A 24,988-nucleotide genomic window follows, 5' to 3' on the forward strand; every position below is an offset into this window, starting at 1 on the left:
TGCGCTTCAGCTGCTGTGAGTGACTGAGCACTTTGATGACCCAGCAACGAGGACTTCTTTTTTATTTTGCTTCACCACTAATGATCTCAAAGCTCTCTCTCAGGTCTACCAAAGACCTCTGAAATTTTTCAAACATCATGCATCACATTTCTTTCTTTCTCCATAACCTGTAACTTTAAGATGCCAGTGAGTAATTAATTATCTCCAATCTGTCAAATCAATCTTGTGTTGGAAAATGTAGAAGATAAAATTTTGTTTGAAATCACATAAACACCAAGGGCACTTTAGTCCATCTGTTTAATTGGCAGCAATATGAGAGGCAAACCTTCAGTTTTAACCTGCTCAGTTTTTTTTTCCAGAAACAGAGAAGAAACCAAGTGATGTAAGGTCATAGCTGACCTTCTCAGTGAAACTATTTTTGTCTTTGACATAGATACTCAGGTCTACAGCCAAAGTAGAAAACAGCAGATGCTTCAGCCGTGGGGGGTCAATACAGGGATTTGTCGAATGGATAGTCCTTCTGTTGCTTTTTTGTGCTTCATGTCTGATGGCTGAGGGCAGATTCACAGGCACCAAGCCAGGCTTTGCAAGCTGGTTTGATGTTGCAATGGCAGGCAAATCTTGATAACGAGATGCGGTCCTAATTGCCCTGAGCACACTTTGATGTATCAATTTCATTCTAGGTGCATAAAGAAATCTTTATTTTTATAAAGCCTAAAATGAGGCTGCTTCCTGTTACTGGGCCTCTAATCCACTTTAATGATGCTTTATTTTGGAAAATTAGAGCACCGCTTTTACTTAAAATCATTCAGGCCAGTAGTTTTCAACACAAAAATATAACAACACAGCTCAAAATAAATCTGGAAAACAGAAGAAAGTTTTCAGCTTTTCACAGAGTTGATATCAAGTCTAACAACCTCTTTCACACGTATGTTTTTAGACCGTGAGAGGAAAGTGGAGCACCTACAAGGTAAGGCCCAGCCGACCAGCAGTTTCAAACCAGAAACTGTCATCCTGTAAAGTAACAGTGCTAACCACTGATCCAACACGTTGCCATAATATGGAACTGCGCAAATGTCTTGAGCCACCTCTCATTTCTTTCTTTATTTTATTTTTTTTTGTAGAAAAATGGGAAATAGATGTAGTTTGTTAAAAGATGCAAACACGTGGAAATACAGTATTTAAGGCAAAACACATAAAGTCAACCTTTTTGACCACCTTTATTCTTCAACACAGCCTGAACTCTCTTGGACAAGCTTTCTTTAAGTAGACTTCAGGAATAGTTCTCCAGGCTTCTTGAAGGACAGACAAAGCTCCGCTTCAATAATATCCAGGAAAACCTTCACTGCACTGGCGTCCTGTTTGGGGTCATTTTCATACTTAAATATGAAACTGTTACGAGATGGTGGCCGGATGATGTCACCAACTGATCTCCTTTGTATCCACTTGGAAAAAAAAAAGTCAAATTTGGATTCATCACCCCATAAGACCTGTTGTCACCTGAGACCATTGCTGATGAGGTTTCAGTGAGCAGAACATGGATTAACCAAAAGTTTGCTGAGATATGTCAGGTACAAGGACTGGACTGGAAAGTGAAAAAGCAGCCAAAACTTTGAAAGACCTTCAGAAAGACTAGATGACTGTTCCTCAAGACCAAACGTACAAGAATCCGAATCCTTAGAAGCGAAATATTTAAAAAAATAAAAAAAAAAGAGTGACGAATCAACACTCCTGAAGAATGCTATATATTTATAATATATAAAAACAATATTTGACCTTAAACAAGATAGTCCAAAACCCCCAACTTTTACACATAACCTTTTATTTTATTGCACAATTGCAAATTATTACATTTTTGAAACTTTTCCTTTAATGAAAATGGTGATTTAAGATTTCAGATATCATTGACACATATTGCCAAGGAAACAGTAAGACTTTCTCTCATTGGTCTGTAATAGCCAAATCAGTTTTTTATTAAAAAGAAAAAAAGAAAAAATGAGTTGTGTCCTGGTAGCATATTTAAAGCTCAAACATCAGCACCTTCCCCTAAACTGAAAGTGCAGCATCAAAGTGACGTGTTTCTATTTTTTTCATTTTTTTGACACATATAGAGAAAAATATGACATAATGATGCATTGCCAAACTTTTGCTCGTGACTAACCTGCTGTAGGATGTCCAGAACTGGACTGAAGTCAGAATTCCCAGGGGGAAACCATCTGGACCAAACAGTCATTTCTATACATTCAGCAGGCTTTTTTTCTTCTTTCACACAGCACATGTTGATGAGCAGCATGGAGATCGTAAGTCACATGATTACAGCTTATATGGCCTGTAGATGGTGATTTTGTGAGCAGGAAAACAACAGTTAAAACTCAATATTATTCATTTATTGGATAAAATATTCAAATTTTCAGTATTTCTATGGATGTTTTTTCTTTTTTCCCCTATGATGGCACAAAACAGTACAGTATTATGAGTAGATATGATCAGAGGAATTTGTATTGTCGGACAAATGAATAGTCTCAACTATACATACAATCCTTGGCAGGGTATGTATAAAAAAATTCAAGTACTCTTTGATTGTTCAAGTACTAATTTAGCCTTTGTCATCTTGGAAAACAGCAAGAAGAAGAGAAACCTTTGTGCCATTGCAACGTGATCTACTACTTTAAACTAATGCAGTACTTGCACGAAATGTACAACTGATTGCTATTTTATGAGGCAAAAAGTCACATTCATTGTTTTCCTTCCTTTATCATGTGCGGACAGCACTAATTTATTTCCATCCACCACAAAAGGTCAGTTCCAGTAACACAGATCAGATCAGACCCAGACGTGCATAAAATAGCGTTCAGGATTTCCCTCTTAAGCCAAAAAAAAAAAAAAAGTTTAAAAGAAAAAACAAAACAGCCAAATCCTCAAGAATTTGGGACGTTCACTTTGTTTCCAGAGCAACACTGAATAAAATCATGACTCATGTGTTTGTGCCTCAGGTGGAGAGTTTACACATGTTACAAAAATCCAGAGAGAACAGGTAGGATCTGACAGTTTTTGTGTTTTTGTATAAATTTACAATAATTTATTACTTAATCTATTAGCTGATGAACAGAAAATTAATCTACCACAATTTAAATAATAAATAAATATTAATTTTAGCTACAGTATGTGCAAAAGTCTTGAGTCACCCCTCATTTCCTTGTATTTGCTTCCATGGAGCCAGACTTTCTTGAAATCTTAATGGTCTTGAGTAAAAGTTCTCCAGGCTTATTATGTCCTTTTTCACTCTTTTTCAGTCCAGTCCTTGTACTCAACCTTTTTCAGAGGAATGTTTTTCTTTGTTTGTTAAGCCACTCAACACTGACCTATATGAATCATTCAAACAAAAACAGCACCTAACCCAAGGGATGAACCAGTCTTGTGCCTACACATAGGAGATAACTTAATATACACAATTAGTTCCCACTTCTTTCATTGAATATATGAAAAATGCCAGACTGTCAAGAAGTAATTCTTAAGGAAAGGAAGCAGCAAGGAAAGGCATGGTTTTGTGAGTGAGTACAGCCATCTGTGAAACATGCTGAGGACTCTTTCATGGTTTGGGACTACATTTCAGCCAGTGGTGTTGGGGATCTTGTTAAAATTGTTGGAAATATGAACACAGATTTCATCACACAGAGATCATCAGATTTTGATCCACCATATAATACCATCTAGAAAGTGTCTGATTGGAAACAGCTTCATTTTTCTGCATGACAATGATCCCAAACACAATCCCAGTGCAGCGAAAACATACCTGGAACACTATCAGTCGAGGATCAGCCTCCCCAGAGCCCGGACACACACCAACATTATTGAAGCAGTGTGGGATCATCTTGACACTGAACAGAACAAAAGGGAGTCAACAACCCAAAAGGAAATTGGAATGTTCCTCAAGAAGCCTGGAGAACTATTCCTGAAGACTACATAAAGAAATGAGAAGGAATTCTGCTTTAGAGAGTTCAGGCTGTTTTAAAGAATCAAGGTGGTCATTAGCAAAATCTGACAGAGAGACTCTGTTTTTGTTTTTTTCGTAAATAAATAAAATACCTTAAGAGGTTAATCATCTATTGAAGCTGCTGGAAATAAACTGAGTGTGACATCGCATCATGTCGCCCACAGAAAAATACACCACTAAGCACCAAACTGGGTTCAGAAACACAGGAAATACTAGCTGAGGGTGGATTTTTCCTTTTCCATCAATCATCCAGGCTCAGTCCATTGTGAAATAATTGTCTGTGATTGGCAACCAGCTTATTATCCACTGTACCAACAGAGTAACCCCCCTGCCACCTGCCACTCCAAGCTGCTGCTCAAATAGCCTGCTTCTACTTTTTGATCCAGAGGTGTGCTTCATATTGGTCTTAGATCTTAGGTTTTTGGCTTATATCTATTCCCTTAATTCTAAATTACTTCTCAGTGGCTCGAACATGTAAACATTAAAACAATTCTTTTATTTAATCAGTGTAAAAATACAACTTGTGGTTTAATTGGAGGTGATTACTTGGCTTGGCACATTAACTAAAAAAGCTGTTCACAACTTGACATTTAACACTTTTTCGTTTGTACAAATGAAGTCAGTGAAACAGAATGCTTGTTAATAAGTGAGCTTTAGGGGGTAAAAAGGTATCAGCGTTTTAACAAACTCCTGCCACTTAACAGCTATCTTGGCAATGTCACCAGGTGTTTACTGTATTTGGAAAATTATCTCTCTAAGTCTCGATCTAAACACACAGGAGCTTTGATTTTAATGTTCACGGGGACATGAATAAAGCACATATAGAAAGTTGGCAATGCTCATTTTTGATGGGGCTGTTGGAGTTCTTGCTTCTTCCCACTAGTAATTTTTAAAATAGTGCTTTCAGTGTTACACAACTAATCCAGTTGAGAGCGTTTCGCTCAGTGCTGACAAGTGTCTACTTGTGATCACCGCACTTATTTCCAAATGGATTTTTTAACTGCGCTTGAGATGTGATTTATTTTTTAACCTACCCACTTGTCACGTTACATAATTTAGTAGTGTCTGTGATGCACCTGTACTTTGGGCAAAGAGCCCTGGAAGTCATAACACCAGGGGCAGCTACACATGAGTCACATGAAATTTCTGGTATGTATCAGCTTTTCTGAAGCTTTGACAATCACGATTTGTTTCAGGGCGACATAAGGCAACTGATATGAGCCCAGTCACAAACACCATGGTGGAAAAAGTCCAGAAAATCATCATGATGTGTGCCTATCAAAGGAAAACACCGACCAGCTACAACATTAAGAAATAACCCCTGAGTTGAATCAGCACCTCTGAGATTATTACCAAAAACACAAAGTTTAGCTTTTGAGAGCTGCTGACTGACAGGTTTTAATCATTTATTCATTTTTTTTTATGTCACCCTTTCGCTGTGCCACCGCTCTGAAGCCTCTGCTCTTACCTACACACTGCGCGCACGTATTGTTCATGTGCAGCTAACCAGATCAATTTCGACACACCTACAGGATTCCTCAAAGCATACTTGATGCCCTCGAATAACACCTCAGTTAAAAACACTGCGTGATGTTTCTCAAATATATATATTTGTGTTTACAGTACTCTATGTGCTTTTTTTTCCCTTTTTGCACGTTATGCTTCTGGATTACTGGGATTGTAGCACCACAAACATCGACTTGCAGTCATGTCTTTGCTGAGGACTGCCAAGTATCTGCTGCCCACTTGGCAGTTATAGACAAATTATGCTGTAATGAAATCTGTTGTGCTGAAAAGGCTACACGGAGCTGCGTCTCTTAAACATCCTGAATGGAGAGAAAATGTGTAGGCCTGATATTGGGCTTATGCTCGTGCACTGACGTGGACTGCAAACGCAGCCTGTTGAGCCAGGCTCCATGTAGTGAGCACAGTCATTGTTCTGCTGCAAGTAGGCATCGGAGAATGTCATCTCCTGAGGGATCATGTTGGGTATGGAGTCCTGCTCCTTCTCCTCGCTCCTGTACCATAAGCAGGAGCAAATAGTCTGGAATTGAAGCACTTCAGTGTAGACACCTTTTAAATCTTTAGCCTTTGTGGTGTTATCTGCTACAGGTGTGGAGGAAGCTGATATTGAGACTGGTAACAGATGAGCCACCTCTCCTCTGGGCTTACTGACAGAGAGCAACGCCTTCTCCTTGGCGTCCCTGCGCTCATCCTCAGTGTTCATGGTCAGGAAGCGAAGCACCACCAGGTTTAGGAACGCTCCAATCACCGTCAGGCCCGTGAGGATGTAAACAAAGCAGAAAGCCACATATTGAGGGTCATTCTGCAGGGCCTCATTCTTCTGCAGAGCCACGTAGTCTCCAAAGCCAATAGTGGTGAGTGTAATGAAGCAGTAATAGAAGGCATTTAAAAAGCTCCATCCCTCCGAGTGAGAGAACGCCACAGCCCCCACGCACAGGGTGCTCATACAGGAGAAGAAGCCCACCGTCACCATGTTTGCCATGGAGACCTCGGTGTGACGCATTCCCAGGCACTTCTTGGCTAGGTGCAGCAGGTATCTGACAAACGTGTTGATCCTCTCGCCCAGACTCTGGAACATGACCAGGGTCAGCGGGATCCCCAGGAGGGCGTAGAACATGCAGAACACTTTCCCTGAGTCGGTGCTCGGCGCCGCGTGGCCATAACCTGAGACAGGGAATATTGCATATTTTTAGACATCTTTGCCCCTATTCTTTTGCCGTGGTGAGTCATAGCAAGAGACGGCCTCACCTAATATAAATGCCTAAGAACAGCAGCTGCTTGATTTAATTCCACAGGAAACCAACACACACTCCCACTAAGAGAAAAAGGGAAAGCCCAGGAAAACGATTCAGCTTGGCATTAATACGGTGAACTAACTTCTACTTCATTTATAACTCGCAGATTGTTGACAGCATAGATATTGCAATATTTCTAAGTATAACTTATGCTGAAGTGAACGAGAACCAAAGCCATAGACATCTCCATATATTTTCTTCTTCATATGGCATCAGTAAATGATCTTTTTATTCTATAATAAATTTAAAAAATTACACCTGGTGTTGTTTTGTCTTTAATCATCCAAGAAAGCCACAATGGCATACAATTATTCTGATTTACTTAGACAGTCATAATAACGATTCAGTGTCCATTTCTCTGTGTATCTTAGCTATTACATTTGAGATAAATATCACTTTTCTGATTGGTTAGCCAATTACAGCCGCTCTGAAGATATAACTCAAAGAATAAAGATCTGCTGCACAAAAAGATGCTTTTTTGAATAATGTTACCTACCCAGAAGGGATGAAAGCCAAAGCAAAGCTTCATTTCGCTCAAGAATATTAAAGTAAAATTCACCGTTGATGGGCACAGCAAACACATGAAAATTTTGGGGTTATTATAGGATATGTCAAATCTGATCCATTTCCAAAATGTTTCCAAATAAACTGTATAAGGCATGAGAAGAAAATAGGTTTTTTAATCATACTATCAAGGTACAACCTCCTCATTTAAAATACAAACTAGCAACAATGTGCTAACAAGTGAAGGTTTAATTTTTCCACTCTTTTAGGAAACAGAATCTTCAGCTTTAAAAATATTTTAAATAATTTTTTATAGTGCTACAGACAGGATTTTCTTTGTCTAAGTAGTTAGAAGAGCCCCCAGGAATTGTGGGAAGTCATAGGTGTTCTTTATTTATCTGTTGTTTTAAATGAGACGCACAAACTAATGTAAGGGGGGCTCCGGTGACTCCACTACCTCTAAAAATCTTTCCTCCGGCCCTGCGCTGAACATCTCTCAATGAAATGCAATAATACATCACATGTATTGATTAAATAACTGTTGCTCACCTATCGTCGTAATCACAGTGATGGCGAAGTAAAAAGACCCAGCAAATTTCCACTGGACCCCTGCTTTGTGAGGATTGAGCTGTAAAACGACGTGCTCGAGCTCTTCGAAGTTCTCTTTGGTCAAGTTATATTTGCGCATGAGTTCGTACTTTCTGGCGTCGAGCTTCCTCTTGTGACTTTTCTCCTGCTTCGACTCCAGGGTCTCGAAGACGGCCGCTCCGACCACCAGGTAGGTGAGGATGCTCATGATGAGGGCGAGAGTCCTGGCGTTTTGTCTCTTCATGATAATAAAGAGAGGGGGAGAAAAAAATCGAGCGCAGGTGGGAGCTGAGGCTCTCTGCCACCTTCTCCTGACGGACTCCGGATCCAACAGAGGGGGGACTTTGGAGACGGAGCTGTTCTCTCAGCACCACCCCCACATCACAGTTGGGTTGCTACTGTATTTGGACTATTTGTCACCGACTTATATTTAGATTGCGCAGGAAAGGAACACAGGGCAATCCCACAGACTGTCAGAGGCGGCTTGTTGGAGTAGCAGCTCCAAGCAAAAGCGCTCATCTTTAAGGAGTTTATGCACTAAATATACAAACGCACGGCCAGCCTCCGTCGTTGAGGCCAGAACGAGCACATTACTCCAGTTTCCAAGAAGAACACATAGCGCCGAAAAAAAGATGGAAGAAAAAAAAAAAAACTAAACTTGATATCCATGTGATCGTACACGTAAATATTTACCTAGTGGCTATTTAAACAGACCGGCTCTTCTGGTTCCCAAGTTGTCTAGCAACCTGACGATAACCGTTCTGTGCAAATATTTAAAAGATGCGCATCCTCCTCACGGTGCGCTGCAGGATTCTTCAGATCAATTAAGATTATAAGAAAAAATCAACAGGGAAAAAAAATTGAATTATTATTTGAGAGTAAAGAAGAGGTTCAAAGACAGACTTGGTAAACATAAGATTTCTAGTTTCCTATTATAACTTAACTTGCCTAATGGTGGTTCACTATAAGGACGCCGGACCAATCCATATCAGAAGTGAAGACAGATTAGAAAAACTTCTTCACCAGAGACATTCTGGATTGGAACTTCACAGGCTACTAAAACTCCTATTCTGAGACTGAATAGCGTTTTTATATATTCTGCTCCTTTTGAAATCTTGACATTTATACTTACTTATATCTCTGTGTTTGTGTTTTGTTGTATTTTATTAATTCAGGTAGCTTATATCAACTTAACTGCTTACACTTCTGTGTATATTTTATTATTATTCCCCCCCCCCCCCCCCCCATTTTTCTGTTTCTTGTGTTTCACATAATTTGGATGATAATTGGTCATTGTTGTATATGATGTTTTTTTTTCCTTCTCCCCCTATTTCCTTCTTCTTTCTTCTTTTTCTGCTTTCTTCAGAATTTAATCTTCACTGATTGTATCATCATTGTGTCAGACCCTGATGGAGACCTTTTAGTCCTCGTGCTGTATTGCTCCAATTTTTTTTAAATAAATATTTTTATAATTCAAATCAATTTGAATGTTTTGTTATATGCACAACAATGCGTCCTTTCAGCTACATATGTTTTGACCTGTGACAGCAGGGAGCCTCAGTTTAGTTTCCTCAAACATCATCACAGGAAGCCAAAGTTGAAAGCGGGCATCACTTGAGCTTCCTTTCTTTCTGCTGCACTCACATCAGCATGTTTCACTAAATGGTGAAAGTTACAGAAAAGATCAAATTCCACTTTTCACTAATGCAGCTATTAAATCTTTCTAAATTCAACTTTTATCCCTTCCTCACACAGACAATAATGGAGAAGAATCATGCAAATGATGACAATTTGAATATTTTTCAAGTTTTAATGTTTAATGCCTGTAAGGAGACAATATTCAAGAGATGCCATAGCCTCATAAAAAGCTTTTTTCCTGCCTTCATTTTCTCTTCTGCCTGAAAATACAAAGCTGCACAAGGTGAAGTTTAATTCATTCCGAGTTTAAGGTCTTCTCGCTGACTTTTTTTTTTGGTGTTTTTTTAACATGCGTTTCATTTTTAATGCCGAACATTAAAAATGCTTCTGCAGCACCGGAGAACATTTTCAAACAACAAATGGAGAAATAATAAAAGATGTAATATAGAAACCATTAAGCTGCTTCAGTTTTGGCCTTTTTGTCTTTTCTTGTCTTTTTGTCTGCTGGATCGTGTTCACTGTAAATTAGATGCTGTAGATCTGACCTGAACACAAACAGGACAGCGTAAGAATACATTAAATGTTCCCATGTGGTTAAATACAGTAACTCCAATAGGTAAATTCTGAAAATCATAAAAACAATACTTTTGAAGCAGGAGAAATTATGTAAGTATATTAATGAAATAAAAGTTGCACTGTTATCTACACAAATAAAATACAGGAGAACGTGATGAGGAGGGCCAGACCACCAGGAATATTCATGAGTAATTATCAATTAATTTGCTGTGTGTCTCAGTTTTATTTTATTGCAAACTGAGATTCAGTTTGTATGACAGCATTACATCAAGCTTCTTGGAACACAAGTGGGACCTTTTCTACACTTTGCTGACATTTCTTTGGCAAAACTATCAAACAAATAAAATAAAAAAGATCTCTTTTTTTAAGCATCAGGCATTCATTTAAATAAATCAAAATTTAACCACTTCAGTTTGTTACAGTAACAAAACTGCAAATGTAAATTGCAATAACTACTGATTAGTTATCATAAGATATATAGGTTCTATAGTACCCCTAGTACTAGCTTTGTTCATACAGTATATCTGGTCTCCAGAGTGATGCACATCAGCATTTTAATGGGACTAAACAGCACATTGGAAACATTTGAGTGCAACACAAAACAGAATAGAGCAAAAACAACCCACAGTGCCAGTTTCAGCCAGCAAAGTAAAACTCATGCAGAAATTATTACACAGATCAGCTCCATGCCTTTTCTGGGTGTTTGGGATCACATTTGGCTTCAGTTATATTAAAATGCTGAACAAGGCCTTCATGAGGTATTTGGGAGAGAGCTTTAGGTCTCTGGCATTTCTACAAGGCCTCAAACTCATCAATCCTCTGCTTGGTGTTGCCCATACGGATCTGACGGAGGGTCTTGTACTTATCACGGCCAGCGCGGACGTTCTCGGCATGGAGCTTATCGTTCTGGGTCTTCTTGTTATCGTCTCGGGATTCTTCCAGCTCTGAGCTCAGGGCCTGCGGAGGAGTCGTGTCCAGTTATTAAACTGTATACAATTCACTTTATCAACAGATATCTTGGCAACCCCTCCATTAGAAAGCGATATCTTTAATTTAATCATCTTGTTCTTTTGGCTACTCCTTTTTGGGGTTGCCACACTAGATCATCTGCCTCCATCTCACCGTATCACTAGCATCCTGCTCTGTCACACCAACCCTCTGCATGTCATCCTTCTCTACATCCATGAACTTTGTCTGTGGTATTCCTCTTTTCCTCATGCCTGGCAGCTGTATCCACTATCCCTCTGCACATGTCCAAACTAGCTCAGCCTTGCCTCTCTAACTTTATCTCCAAACTGCTCAACCTGAGCTGTACCTGTGATGTACTCATTTCTAATCTTGCCCATTCAGGTCACTCCCAATGAAAATCTTATCACCAGCTCTTTTTGTCACTGTCACCATCACCATAAACCATACATCATACCAGGTTTTACTACCTTCTTGTAAACCTTCCTTTTCACTCTTGCTGCTAATTCCCCCTGAGACTCGTCTCCACCCACTCCACCCTGCCTGCACTCTCTTCTTCACCTATCCTGTGCACTTTCCGTTGCTTTGAATGCTTGACCCCCAAGGCATTTAAACTCATCCACCTTCACTACCTCTGCTCCTTGCATCTTCTCTATTTCAACTATCTGTCTCTTGCTCACACATGTGTTCTGTCTCGCTTCTACTGCTCTCTCCAGCCCTTGCCTCCCCTCTCCAGGCTCTTTTCCTGAAGTATTACAAGAGAGGGAAAAGAGCCTCAACGAATCGTGATTGAAAATGTGAGTGAATTCAAAAAACCTCAAAGATGATGGTAGAAGTATTATCCATCGGGAAAAAAACTTTTAAAAACCTTATTTTGGGGGCAAAGTCACAGATAGTTTTAATTGTTTATGTCCGAGTGAAGATTGAAATTAAAGTTAACTTTGATAATGCCTCGCCAAACCCTTCTAAGAAAGGTGCTCAGGTGCCGAGTAGTGAGACTTGTTCCTAGAACAACATTATTTGTGCTTCTATAATAGATGCTTAAAATTTCATGGCTTTACAGCTTAAATAAAAGCTTAATCTCGAGTGCCAAAACAATGAACCAGAGCACTGCACAGAAGCTATATGCATCCTAATCCTATGGTTATAGGTTTAATATCCCTTTTTTTAATGTGTTTCTGAGCTCCGCTTTTCATATGGTTTTGCATTTGGATATATGGCTACACACAGGCCTCATCCTCATCTTTTGGATGAAAGACCTCTTTAATCGTTTACCTTTGTAGCTCTTTTTAAATACCCTCCCTGTCTTACCAGGGACTTTCATCCTTTTGTGACAAAGTGAATATGACAAAAACATTTATTTTTTAACACAGCATATTTTTGCTATAAGTGTTTCAGAAGCTATAGAAAAGCTACGAGAAAAAAGTGTCTTAAGCATTGCTGCAGACTCCAGCTGATCTGGGATGTAGTCCAGGTCCCTGAACTAACCTGAAGCTGCTTCTGCAGGCGCTCGTTCTTCTCGGCCTCGGTGAGTCGCTCCTCCTCCTGGCGGTCGTAGTTGATGCCTTGTGTCTGCAGCTCGGCGCTATAGGTGCTGTTTTCTTCGCTGTGCTCATGGTCACTCTCGCTGTCTGAGGAGGAGGAGGAGGAGGAGGAAGCATGCTCAGCAACAGGAGCTGAGTTGGCGGAACTCATCACAGTGTGCAGCTCCTCCTTCGTTTTCAGCAGACTCTCCTCCACTTCGACAGCCTAAAAGGAAAGGTAGGGAGATGCGTGTGTTAGAGTTGCTGGTGGTTTACATCATTGAGCATTTGATTATAATATAAATGTAGTATTTTAAGTGTTTTAGTTGTATATATGTGACAGTAATACCCAAATTTGCAAGGACATTGACAAATCTTTCTCTTGAACCTGCCTTTCTGACCTCTCCACTAAAACATGGCTCCTGAATTTATACTTTCAAACCAAAACAATCTAATACGAATAAGATGCAAGGGTTACAGTACATGAGTAGTTATGTTTTTGAGGAAGTATGCAATGTAAATTACAGTGCAAAAGATTCAAATTATGGATGACTTATACAGATAAATCGTTTTCTTTCTTTTAAACAATAAATTTATATTTTATACTGTGCTGTGACATTTTTTCTGGTATTTCCTGTGACTTGTGCAGCTCTTTACTGCATGCTGGAGACCCACCTTGGTGTGCCATGTCTCAGCCTCTTCCTCCTTGGCTTTCTTGGCCTCCTCCAGCGCAGCAATCTTGGCACTATATTCGGCCAGCTCTGCAGCCTGAAGGAGGAAGCACAACACTGTGACGTGAGAATAACAGAATAGGCATGCTGTCATTTTGGAAATGTGATGAAAGCAAAGGCAGGGACATCTTAAAAACCTCCGTGTTACTTTAATCTGCCATTAGAACAGCCGATAAGTGCTTAGAATGAATTCAGGAGATTTATCAGGACTTTTTCCCTCATGTGCTCCACACTCACCAGCTGCTCCTGGCTCTTTAACTGGTCCTCAGCTTGCCTGGCCAGCTCCTCCTTGGCTATTATAGCCTCCATCCTCTCAGCCTCCAGCCGGGCCGCCTCCTCCTCCACCCTCCTCCTCTCCTCCTCCAGCCTCATGGCCCGGTCCAGCTGCTCCTGAAGCTCTGCGTGACAAAGTCAGAACACATGGAAATCTATAAAGCACTGTACGCTGTTATAAAAATGCAGGATAAGAAACTCAAAACTCAGATTTGTCTTAAACTGGGGTGCTTCTTCTTTTTTTTTTTTTAACATTTCTATATTAACATCATAGAAAAAAGATTAACGTTACAGGAAAAAAAGGAAAATACTCAGGACAGCATTATTAAAATATTTTGGTGGTTCAGAAACTCTAATAAAGGTTTCCAAACTCAATTTTTTTTTATTCTACCTCAATAAACATAAAGCAACTGAAATATTTCAAATCAAAGGTTTATTTATTTTTATAAACAATCGTTTACGAAAATGTTTTAGTCATCTAGTCATCTGACCAGGTTCATGCTGAATTTTTAATCATATTTATGTAACAAAATTACATGGAAAATGTATATGTAATAAATTAGTTAAAGTCATCCTTTTTAGAAGAGTTTTATGAATTTATTTTATTTTATTATTATTTTTACTGCACATCTTCATTATCATAAGACATCAAGGTTGTTAAAATCATAGAAATATGAGCCTTCTGTTTTAGGTTTTAAAAAGATTTGAACGTTTTAAATGCTAAAGGGCGATGATTGGGAAAAAAATATGTTAACTGCAGATATTTAAAGAAATGCCTTTTGTGAAGATCATATTTGACAAAATTCGCCCAACATAACGAAGTTGCTTTTCAAGTAACAATCTCCCATCCTCCTCACATCTTTGTCAAACCATGTTTTGAAACCACCATCTGCCCTTCCAACTCTCAAATATATATTCCACCATATGGGGGAGAAGCAAGAGAGGATGATGGGGGAGGGGGTTGTGCCTAATATGGTGGTGGACTTTTTACCAAATGTCAATAGTACTTTTGAGAAAAGGGTTTTCTGATCTTCTTCTTAGAATATATACAGTACTGTGCAAAGTTCTTAAAATAATTAATTTTATAAAATGACGGTTGAAGTTGGGTAGTGGAAGAGGAAGAGATTAGAAAATATTATTTTGGTAAGACACAAATTTTTATCATACTTATACTTTCACTCATTGATATAGATGTGGCATTTATGTTTAGTTTTATTTTTAAGAGCCATTAATGACTAAAATATCCAGGTTTTACAAAAAAAAGCCCGCCCCAAAAAGTAAATTAACCAAGAATGAAAGGTTCATGTTTATAATGTGGGACACCCTTTATCGCTTTAGCTCACATATGAGTTTCTATCAAACAGTTAAACAGCAGAGGGCAGTAAAAACAAGTGTGAACTTTCAAGTTGGAACCTTGAAGTGGATGGATGTATGGATGGATGGATGGACGGATGGAGGGATGCATAGTTAAGCCGTAAACCTGTAATAGCTCAAACCCTTAAGGTTCTACAGGTGGTAGCATATGGTTAATAAACGGTTTAATGTGGACTATTGAGAAAAAAAATCAGTGAAATCTCCTTTTTCATAGCACTATACAACAGATAAGGTCTGCAGCGACACAGCTTCTACATCAAATTTTCTATCTCACCCCTCTCTGCTCTCCTAGTTGTCTCTTCAAACTGGTGGAGCCTCTCCATCAGCTCCCGCTTTTCTCTCTCCATCTCCTCCTTCTCCCGCTCGATGGCCGCCCTCCTCTTCTTCTCGCTCTCCAGCTGATCCCTGCAGAACACGGAAAAGCTCAATCGCACGCCTAACGGAAAGCCTAAATTTCAAATCCCAATTAAGTTTGCCTGCATCATTTTAACCGGGCGCTTAGCTTCACCCACCTCTCCATCTTCTTCTGCAGCCTCTCCTGTCTGGCCTGAGCCTTCATCTGCTGAACCTCGATGGTGTCGGGCTTGCGGCGTCGCATGTACAGTTCATGGTTGCCCATGCACAGCTGCAGGATGCCCTTGTTGACTTTAAGCCGTGGAGCATAGAATACAAAGTCCTTTAAAAGACATAAAAGTAGAAGACAACTTTTTTTTTTTTGCAAAAAGGGCTTCATAGGCTTCGTTTAAAATCTCTTGGTATAGCAAAAGTTGTTTTATAACTGCTACAAAAGTGGATTTAAAAGAACACTAGTGAAGATTACTAAACTCATAAAACACTTACTTGGGCTTTCTTGTCTATGGGCTTGATAACAAATTTCTTATCATTGAAAGAAATGTTTCTAATTTCACTCCAGGGAAATCCAATCTTTGGAGTCAGCCTGAAAAATGGATAAAAAGAGATATTTTTCACAGTTTGATATGAGCTTTAAGTTTGTTTCTTTAAAAGGTTCACAGCTGGACAGGATGACGCATGTGATATCAGAGGAAGAGGTTGGGGAGGGTTTGTAGGTTCATGTTGTAGTAGAATTGGGTCAATGACCTCTTCAAAGCAACATCCATATAGTTAGATCCGTTATTTAAAACCAGGGCCACTGAAAGGAAAGTTGACACACGTCTACGACTGAGGTTTGACCGCTCGTGCATTGATCTCCTATCTACAGATGTGTTTTAACAGGTCAGCGCACAGAACAACGTTACAGCAAACAAAAGCAGGGACAAAACAACAGAAATACAGAGAAAGAGATTTACTACAAAAACTGATTTACTTGTCGTTCTTCGCATAAATGTTGAGGCCTAGAGCGTCGACTCCCAGGAGCAGGTCTGTGCCCTTCTTGTTCTTGATGTCAAAGTAGTTAATGCCATACATCTCAAGATCCTGGGCGATCTTCAGGTACTCAATCATGGCTTCTTCCCTGTTCACATTAGATAATGAAATAAAATATTAAATGTTCAACAGACTAATTTGTCTTTTACTTTATTTTGGGGGTTTAAAGTGTGGTGGCAAGCCTCCACCTAATAATCCATGTCCCTTATTAACTAATTAGAACCAAAAAAAGCAAATAATCATTACAACAGAGTGCGTGAAGCTTTTTTGGGCATCAAAAACACAGCAATGAGTTATAAAATAGTTGCTGCTGAATTTCTTTTTCCTTTACGCTAACTCGGTTACACTGCAGCGTCTATAAAAGCTGAGTGATCATGAGTAAGAACAAAGCCTTCTAAGTCTACTCTACTTTACTGCTTGTAAAAGTTCACTGACTATAAAACTCCAGGACGCTGTGAGACCAAAACTGCTGTTCATTCTTAAAAAGTCAAGTCCTAAAAGCATCCATTCGCTGGAGGAAATTTACGCCACTCAGCCTTCACTTACTTTAGCATCGCTCCGTGCTCCTGGTGCCAAACCTGGATTCTCTCCTCCCACTGCTCCCTTGACAGCTTGTGTTGGTCCAGCACTCTGAGGGGAGCAACAAGCTATCAGCAACCCATGCTGGTGAAAATGTAAACAGTCTGTGTATACATACAGGGTTAAAGCATACACATGATGCATTGTTGTGTCTTTCCCGGCGATCCTTTGTCAGGAGCCGAAGGGGCATTATCACACAGGCACACAGGGGTTAATAGTTCGATTATTCAGGGAGGCTAGTACCCAGGATGAGTTCCACATTTGCTGTAAAGGAAAAGAGGTCATTTATCCAGAAGATTATCATTTATGATGCGGCTGTTCTGTCACTTTATGAGTGCAAAGTTGATGGAAAACTACACCAATCACAGATAAACGGTCCTAATCTTCTTTTAAGTGCACTCAGCAAGGTAAAAAGACAGAGCCGCTTCATCCATGTGGTCATGTGTTTAATTTTAGAAAATAATCAGTTCACTAACTTTTAGAGGAAATAAGATGAGGAATGACAAATTATATTTAAAAAATGTGCTACTTACTATCAGAGCAGCTGATGTCTGATAATTATTTGAGAGAATAACACTCGTAGTAATAAAACTGTGAAAGCCAAATCTAGTTGTAGTGTTAGAGGAATTTTATCTACATTTTGGAACGTCACAATTGTAAAGAGTTCCCGTAGGGTGGATGCGGTGTTAATCTTTCAACTCGGATCACTGCTGCATAAATCTGCCCTTGCAAAAACCAATAAAGTTGTACTGAGTTGCAAAGAACTGATTTTCTGCTGACCCATGTGCAGCTGCTGCAGATCCACTCGCACTCACCTCTTGGGCAGAAGGCGCTCAGAGGACATGTAACGTGGCTGGTGCGTCGACTTGTTGTACTCGCCATACTTTGCCTGGATGGCGTAGGAGGCCAACAGCACGGCGGTCTCTGGAGGGCAGTAGATCTCCTCACTCAGGATCGCCTCCTTCACCTGCAGGAAGAAGAGCCTCCTGGTGATGTCCTGGATCAGCTCCTCGGCTGCATCCTCAGGGTAAAACTTGACCAACAGCTTGAACTGCAGGGGAGTCTCTTTCTTCACTTCCTGAGACATCACCTAGAGGGGCAGTAATTAAAGAATAAAATATGATTGAAGTTCCTACAGCAGAGTAGTAAAGACAGCTAAATAAAAAACAGAGTGTGGGCAAGAGTCCAGTAGAAAAAGGGTCAAATTACTTTTACGAACAACACTTATTTGAACTCTCGATTTAACAATTAAATGCTTACTTGCACACAAAACAGAAAAATCCAAATTAAATAGACACACAAAAATAATACAGTACATTTAATAATAAAAAAGATGGCTCTAGAACTGAGAGCTGCAGCAGGCCTCTGGGGTTTTACATTTACAATTAACTGTTCTAAACAGAATAGATGAAACTCACGTCACTGCAAGTCCTCACCTTCTTTTCAGAGTTCAACCATGAGGTGAATCCTCTGATGTCAACAAACTGCAGCCCGAAGTACCAAGTCTCACGCAGGCCGATGGTCCTGGAAACCTTCAGAGTGGAGACATGATAACAAAATCCTGCACATCTTCTCAACAGCTTCTTCACTTTTTAATCAAAACCTCCTCCGTGACTCTTGCGGTAATCTCTCCCTGAAGAATAAAACCTTTGGATAAGATTACAGAACTTTTAAATGAGGACGTTAAGCTTGTTTTTTTTTTTTTGTTTTTTTTTATCATAAAGGGGCTCATTAAACTGGCCAGCTTTTACCAGACTAGATCTGTAGGACAGCTATGGTTACTAGTTGCTTTGCTGATAGAATAAAATACCCACTGGTTACAGTTAAGACCATTTATCTGCAAAACAAATACCAAAGCGAGTGTATCTGACTGAGAGTATTTCTCTACTGAAGTATTTCAAAGGTCTGTATTTACACTGTTGCATTTGCTGCTGCTTGGCATTAATCCATCACTTTGCCAGTCCATTTTTTTTTTTAAATGCATGAAAGACTTCTCAAAAGAAACAAAGAAACAGAAACTTTTCAGTCTACATAAAGTCATCCGGGATCCATAAAATAATACAGGATGTGCTTTGTGAACTGCATCAGACCGACCTGGTCAAAGAGCTGCTTCCCTGTTGTGTTGGGGTGGAAGGAGAACTCCAGCTCCGCGTCCATTGTGGTGACGCGGACATTGACCTGCAGCATAAAGGTCATTTAGTCACGTGATGACAGAGATTTCTATTTGGATACACATAAATCATATTCGCAAACAATCAGCTTCCTTTTCTCAGAGAATCTGTAACCGGGCAGAAATATTTTACTGTGATCTTATTATTAGTTTGCAGCGATCAGCCTGGAAACATAAAGATATTGTAGTCATATGTGTGAAGGAGCTGTGAAGTGGATTATTCATAAACCATAATTGCTCACTATCTCATTAGACTTCGGACTACTCTTGCGAGGTTACACAAGGTTGCACATACGTAGATTACAACGCTTGCAGAGTTGACTTTACCGTTGTTCGTCAAGATCAGCCTGTTTTATAACAACAACGATTAAAGTGGAAAAGAAATGACACTTTAAAATGTTTATAGAGCAGATGTCCAACAGAAAAAAAAACACTAAAACACCCAGGTCGTTCTCAACACACGGACCCCTGATCACAGGCCAGATTGGGCTTGTAGCAGTTACACAATTGTTTTATGAAGTTATACTACAGCACGCCCCGGGTGTCATAAAGATAATCCCACTGAAACTTGAGCAGCAAAAGCTGGAACATCCATTTGTGAAACCTCTAACGTGTTACTCAACTGTTACCACCTCCAGTGATGGCATGCATAAGGTAATAGCTCAACTCGCTGACATCCTGCAGGTGTTTCCTACCTGCCACAACCTTAATCGCTCACTAATCATTGACTGTGGACATCACTAATGAATCATTAATCCATTAGACTCAGTCACCAGCTTATACTGTTGAGCTATGTAGGATTATCTTAATTTGTTTATACTTGGATTGTGCTTTTTGGTACCGTCACACCTCTTTTGTTTAGCTGTTCAAAAACCGTTTTCCACAGCGCAAACAACACCTGCGACTATGACTCATAATTTTATTTGATTTCTAGTTAGTTTAAGGTCAGTCAAATGGACGTAGACGTCAGAATGACCTCTTAAGAGAGGCTTTCTCCTTGCAGTGTCAATATAAGCACAGAGCTGCTTTCGTAATGCACAGGCCAGTCGTTCTTATCAGTTTTCCGACAGACTGATGCTGAAAGCTTAAGTAACTGCGGACATTTAGAACATGAGAGTTTTCTTTGTTTAAGACAGAGGTCTCTTGTTTTCTGCAGGGTGCCTCCGAAAATCAAACGGAGCAGAGAAAAGCGGTTAAACTGTACAGTCATGAGTTCGTTCTTAACATTTAAAAATCACTCCAGTGGCACTAAAGGGAATTACCATGATTGCAGTGCATTATGCATGCCCACAGAAACAGCAGACAGGCTGGTTGCAGACCTGAAGTAGCATTTTTCTGTCAGGAATGTGAGCAGCATGGGTCAAACTCTACACTTAGTTAATGAGTAAATGCCAAGAAGGATCTTGGACTCTTGGAAACAAGAAGCCTGGCCAGATTTTTTATTTATTTAAAAAAAAAGGACATTTAATTAGAAATTAAAGCTATTAAATCTGTATTTATGCAAGTAACTCTGAAATGTATCTAGTGGTCATTCTCAGCATAAGCAATACAAGAAACCACACAAATAAATGTATAAACCCACCACTGACATTTTTGAATATGCAACAGGAAGAAACACTTTAGTGACATATAATCATTTAAATCGTGGCGATCCTACCGTTTTGGGCATCTTGGCTGCAGTTGGTGGATGAGTAGTACCAAGTGGTTCCCAGGTTGTCACAGGTTGCAGTGAACGTCTCCCAGCTGAACGTGCGCCTGATAAAGAGCACAGCACCACTCTCGCTCGAAAACTCCTGGGCAGGGCTCGTGCCCTTTGAACTCAGCAGATTACGCAGACTGACGTGAGAGTTACTATCACAAAACTGAAAGATTTACCTCCAATGTGACCACTGGCAGCGCAAGATGCGTAGTTCCACCCAAAGACTATCACCTGCTTCAGCACCTTAAGTACTGCGACCTTTGATCAGAGCAAGCAAGACTATAAGGGGCCGGACGATCTATTTATGTCGCCTGTTTGGAGGTGACAGCAGAGAGGGCTGTCATAAAGAGATTGTGTCAAGGTAACACAGTTGTGTGTGGTAGAACACGAATGAGACCAACAAAAGATTAGAACATTTTCAGACTTTAATGAGAATTGTAGACGAACAAAAGTTGAATACATGTGGACCGATGAACATTAACAAAGCTGCAGATTTATCGTTTCCTAAACATAAATATTCTACTGAGTCATTCACATTATTCATTTACTTTCACACTAAGCTACAGTCATTTCTCAAAAAATACCCCCTCCCAAACACTGCAGCTACAGTGCATGAAGACTGTTTTAAGTTCACAAGGATCTTTGAGCTCCTAATGTTTAGAGTATGAAATTAAGAGAAGCAGGAGGCATCTTGATCTTGTGTGTGCTTAAACTTCTTTAAGTGTGTCTCCAGGAGATCGTTAACTATCTGCATACTCTTACTCCAAAGTCCCCGCTTTTTATCTCAGTCAGATGATACAACAGGTATTAAAGTGGTTGGTGCACCGTAAACTGGTCAAAGCTATTAAAGCGCTATTTAAACCTTAATCTTGAGTCAACAGGATAATGGTTCTCCTATTATTGCACATGTATCAAACTTCTTCATCACGATTCTTGTCAAGTAAAGTGACCACACAAAATTACATTAAAATTCATCTTTGATTTGAAAATGAGGCTGGTCCTCAGGTTTGAAGTCTTTGTTGGGACTTCCACCCTCGTTCAGGATACGGGATGCTGTGTAACCCACAATAGGATACTTGGCTTTGTATGTGCCTTCAAATATACTGTCCAGAGACTTCAGCTGCTCTTCAGTGAGGCCTGCCTGTGGAGGTGAAGATAATTAAGGAACATTACTCAGTGCTTTTAAAAAAAATGTATTTAACTTTACTAAACTATGCCTCCTTAATTTTTACTGTAACATGTTTCAAAACAAATGTTTTTATTCAATGTGGCAAAAATCTTACCATTAAATCATAATCATGATCTAAAAAATAGTAATAGTAAATTCTGATTGATCCTGTAATATTACGTCCAAAGCCTAGGAGAAGGTAAGAGGGCACCGAATGACATCCAGACAGAAAGCTCAGCACCTTGTATAAAAAATGTCCATTTTCTTTTGTCTTTAGATTTTTGTACAAAGTAGGAGATCCAGCAGCCGTATGTTTTTTAACCTTTGAACATTCTGACTTGTGGAAAAGCTCAGAGACCTGTTCTGGGAAAAGGGGTGCGCTTTTTGGGAAAGCTATGCTTGCCTCTTTGCCCCCTTTTATTTATTTTGCTAAGAGTTCGAAAGAAAGACTATTAGCACTTATGCAAAGAACTTACTTAAAACAGCGAGATGATTACTTCAGTCGTTTACAATAAAAAGTGATCTAAATGAACTTTTACTTTAATAAAAGTAGATATAATCGCATTAGCACAGTGTTGTTTATGTTCCCTAAAAGATCCTATTTATTCACCTTAGTTTCACCTCATATTTTTCACACAGCTGTCAAAACCTCACCTGCACCTGGGTCTGTGAAACTGTCCCTTTAAATGTATTTCCTATGAATCATAAGTTGTCTGAAATGTTCAAATGGTGACTTTTTGTAAGGAAGTCTGGCATTTTTTCCACCTTTTGTGGCCTTTGGTGTTGCAGAAACTTTGTGATTTATTGTTTTACTTTCTCCAGTCACTTTGTTTTTTAAAGTGTCTACACCAGGGAAAAATGTAGTCAGAGCATTAATGAACTGTTGTACAATCCTGTCCAGAAGCCTTGAAACACACCTCATTATTTATCTTTTGCTGGGAAAATGGGAAATTAGTGCAGTGATTTATTGAAATATGTCTGAACATACATTGAATGTGAGTCAAAAACAGAGTTTACACAAATCTAAGGAGCATGAAAGTCAATATTTGTTATGACCACCTTCATTCTTCAGCACAGTCTAAACTTAGTCAGCAGTGTCTTCGTCAGTTTTCTTGTAATTTCTTTAAGTAGTTCTCAATAATAGTTCTCCAGGCTTCATGAAGGAGAATCAAATATCTTCTTTGGATGTTCTTCTGTTGTTCTCTGTCCAGATGATCCCACAGTGCTTCGTTAACGCTGAGTTATAGAGTTTTACTGTGTGTTTTTCTATCCTGGTATGCTTTTCCTGCACTAACAGTGTGTTTGGGATCATTGTCATGCTGAGCAATGTGTGACACTGCCCCACCCCACATAATGGTGGGATGGGAAAATGTCTCATATGTAGAGTGAGACTGTTGGATGAGCTACAATGACTCATATTAACAAAGAAAAGGAGAGTGGCATACTGTGCTGTACATTCTTTATCTCAACAGAAACTGCCTATTCTTTCATGAAGAAGATAAAACTGGTAGAAATTTTCTGTTATCTAGTTTTTTTCTTCTTTCAAAACATAGATACGTATTTGTTGCATTTAGTGTCTTCATCCTCCCTCTACCTGTTACATTCAATCTGCACAGCCAAAAAGAAATTGGGGGGGGGGGGGGGGGGGAATCTCTTGCATTAAATGTCAAGTAGATTAATAAATAACAATAATAGTAATATGAAAAAAAAAACATTAGTCTGAAAATGCTTCAGACCTCCAGACTGTTTAATACCAGATTTAAAAACTCAGAAGAAGTTTTGGCTCCTTGGGAGCAGAATATAAAGAAATGAGGGGTGAATCAAGAGTTTTGCACAATACTCTACATTCAGCTGAAACTCACAGTGTCTGATGTCAAGTCTGCGGGGTCCAGTGACATCTTGGCCACAGCTCGAGTGGAGTCCTTACCTACCAGCGCATTATATGGAGCATCTTTTCCATAAAACTCTGGATTGGGTGAAATAAAATGCACATTAAAACCAACGCGCTGACTGCAGAGACTAATAAGCAAATCACCCGAGTCAGGTTAGTTTATAGAGAAGCTGGAAAGCCTTCTAATGTGCTAAATCACTTTTTATTAGAACTGACTTTAATGACTGATTTGAATCCAGGAGTTAGATAATGTTTTTTCTACATTTACCTTTTCCCTTGGTGACATCAAACACAACCCCTTTTACTGCCATATAAATAGGCTGGCCCTCCTATAACAGGAAAAGAAAGAGCAATGATAAATATAGATGACTCTTAACAAAAAAAAAAATGCACGCACAAGCAGACACGCGAGTTCATTTTCAGCAGCACATGCCGGGATTTTATTTCTCCAGCAGTTTACCTCGCTGCCGTCGTATCTCTGCAGCTCCTCCTCGGTGAATAAACGGACAGGTTTTGGAGCCGTTTTGTGTTTTACTTTAGTATCTTCCGCTAAAGCCACGGCGAGGATGATAAATAAGGCACAAAATCGCGCTGTTGCCATGGCAAGGTCGTTGTTTAAACAAGAAGTTCAGGCGGAAACTTCTTCATCCACTTCCCTTTCAGTGCCCAGGTACTCTCTGGTCGTGATGCATTTGGAAGCCTCGGAAATTTCACTGACATTATTTTAAACCAGTTCTCGCTGATATTTATATTCTGGACTATACGCAATGAAGATGTGATTTTTGTGCATTTATTTGTCATTTGTATAGATTTTATTTAGACATAAATTAAAAAATGGCATAAATATCTTATGAAAACATAACACCATAGTCAAGTTCATTAGAGTAAAAAACAAACTTGTAGGAATGGGGTGGCATTTCAGTAAATATGTGGTTTCTTGTCGCAGTAGACATGTATTAATCTATGATGATATGTTTTTTTTTTAGATAAATGAGTTTTCTCATGAGTCAAGGAATCAACCTAAGGTAATGAGCTAGGACACAAGGAAGCCACAACAAGGAAACAAGATATCGCATTGAATCGCGGCCCATAGGTCCCTTGTTATTATCGTG

At 39.4% G+C, this 24,988-nt stretch overlaps 3 protein-coding genes across 3 annotated transcripts; all 3 read right to left on the reverse strand.

Annotated features, from left to right (window-relative positions):
- Positions 1-5,792: 5,792 nt before the first annotated feature.
- Positions 5,793-8,287, reverse strand: kcnk3b (potassium channel, subfamily K, member 3b). The gene is given in 4 exon segments (XM_063499412.1): positions 5,793-6,682; positions 7,867-8,173; positions 8,176-8,250; positions 8,252-8,287. Coding segments are annotated over 4 exon segments (1,308 nt in total).
- A 2,624-nt stretch (positions 8,288-10,911) lies between these two features.
- On the reverse strand, positions 10,912-20,787 carry ezra (ezrin a). The gene is made up of 13 exons (XM_063497449.1): positions 20,776-20,787; positions 19,043-19,126; positions 18,385-18,480; positions 17,764-18,038; positions 16,916-16,999; positions 16,311-16,457; positions 15,827-15,923; positions 15,499-15,662; positions 15,261-15,391; positions 13,577-13,737; positions 13,284-13,376; positions 12,574-12,834; positions 10,912-11,076 (listed from the first exon to the last, which is right to left on the reverse strand). The coding sequence occupies exons 1-13, from the start codon at positions 20,785-20,787 to the stop codon at positions 10,912-10,914; spliced, it is 1,770 nt and encodes a 589-aa protein (XP_063353519.1).
- A 507-nt stretch (positions 20,788-21,294) lies between these two features.
- Positions 21,295-24,516, reverse strand: nenf (neudesin neurotrophic factor). Its single transcript, XM_063497450.1, has 4 exons — positions 24,337-24,516; positions 24,145-24,205; positions 23,848-23,951; positions 21,295-21,958 (listed from the first exon to the last, which is right to left on the reverse strand). Exons 1-4 carry the CDS (start codon positions 24,475-24,477, stop codon positions 21,782-21,784), a joined length of 483 nt encoding a protein of 160 aa, XP_063353520.1. The 5' UTR covers positions 24,478-24,516; the 3' UTR covers positions 21,295-21,781.
- Between the last annotated feature and the right edge of the window lie 472 nt (positions 24,517-24,988).

The sequence above is a fragment of the Pelmatolapia mariae genome, linkage group LG16_19 (assembly GCF_036321145.2).
Source record: "Pelmatolapia mariae isolate MD_Pm_ZW linkage group LG16_19, Pm_UMD_F_2, whole genome shotgun sequence".
NCBI lineage: Eukaryota > Metazoa > Chordata > Actinopteri > Cichliformes > Cichlidae > Pelmatolapia > Pelmatolapia mariae.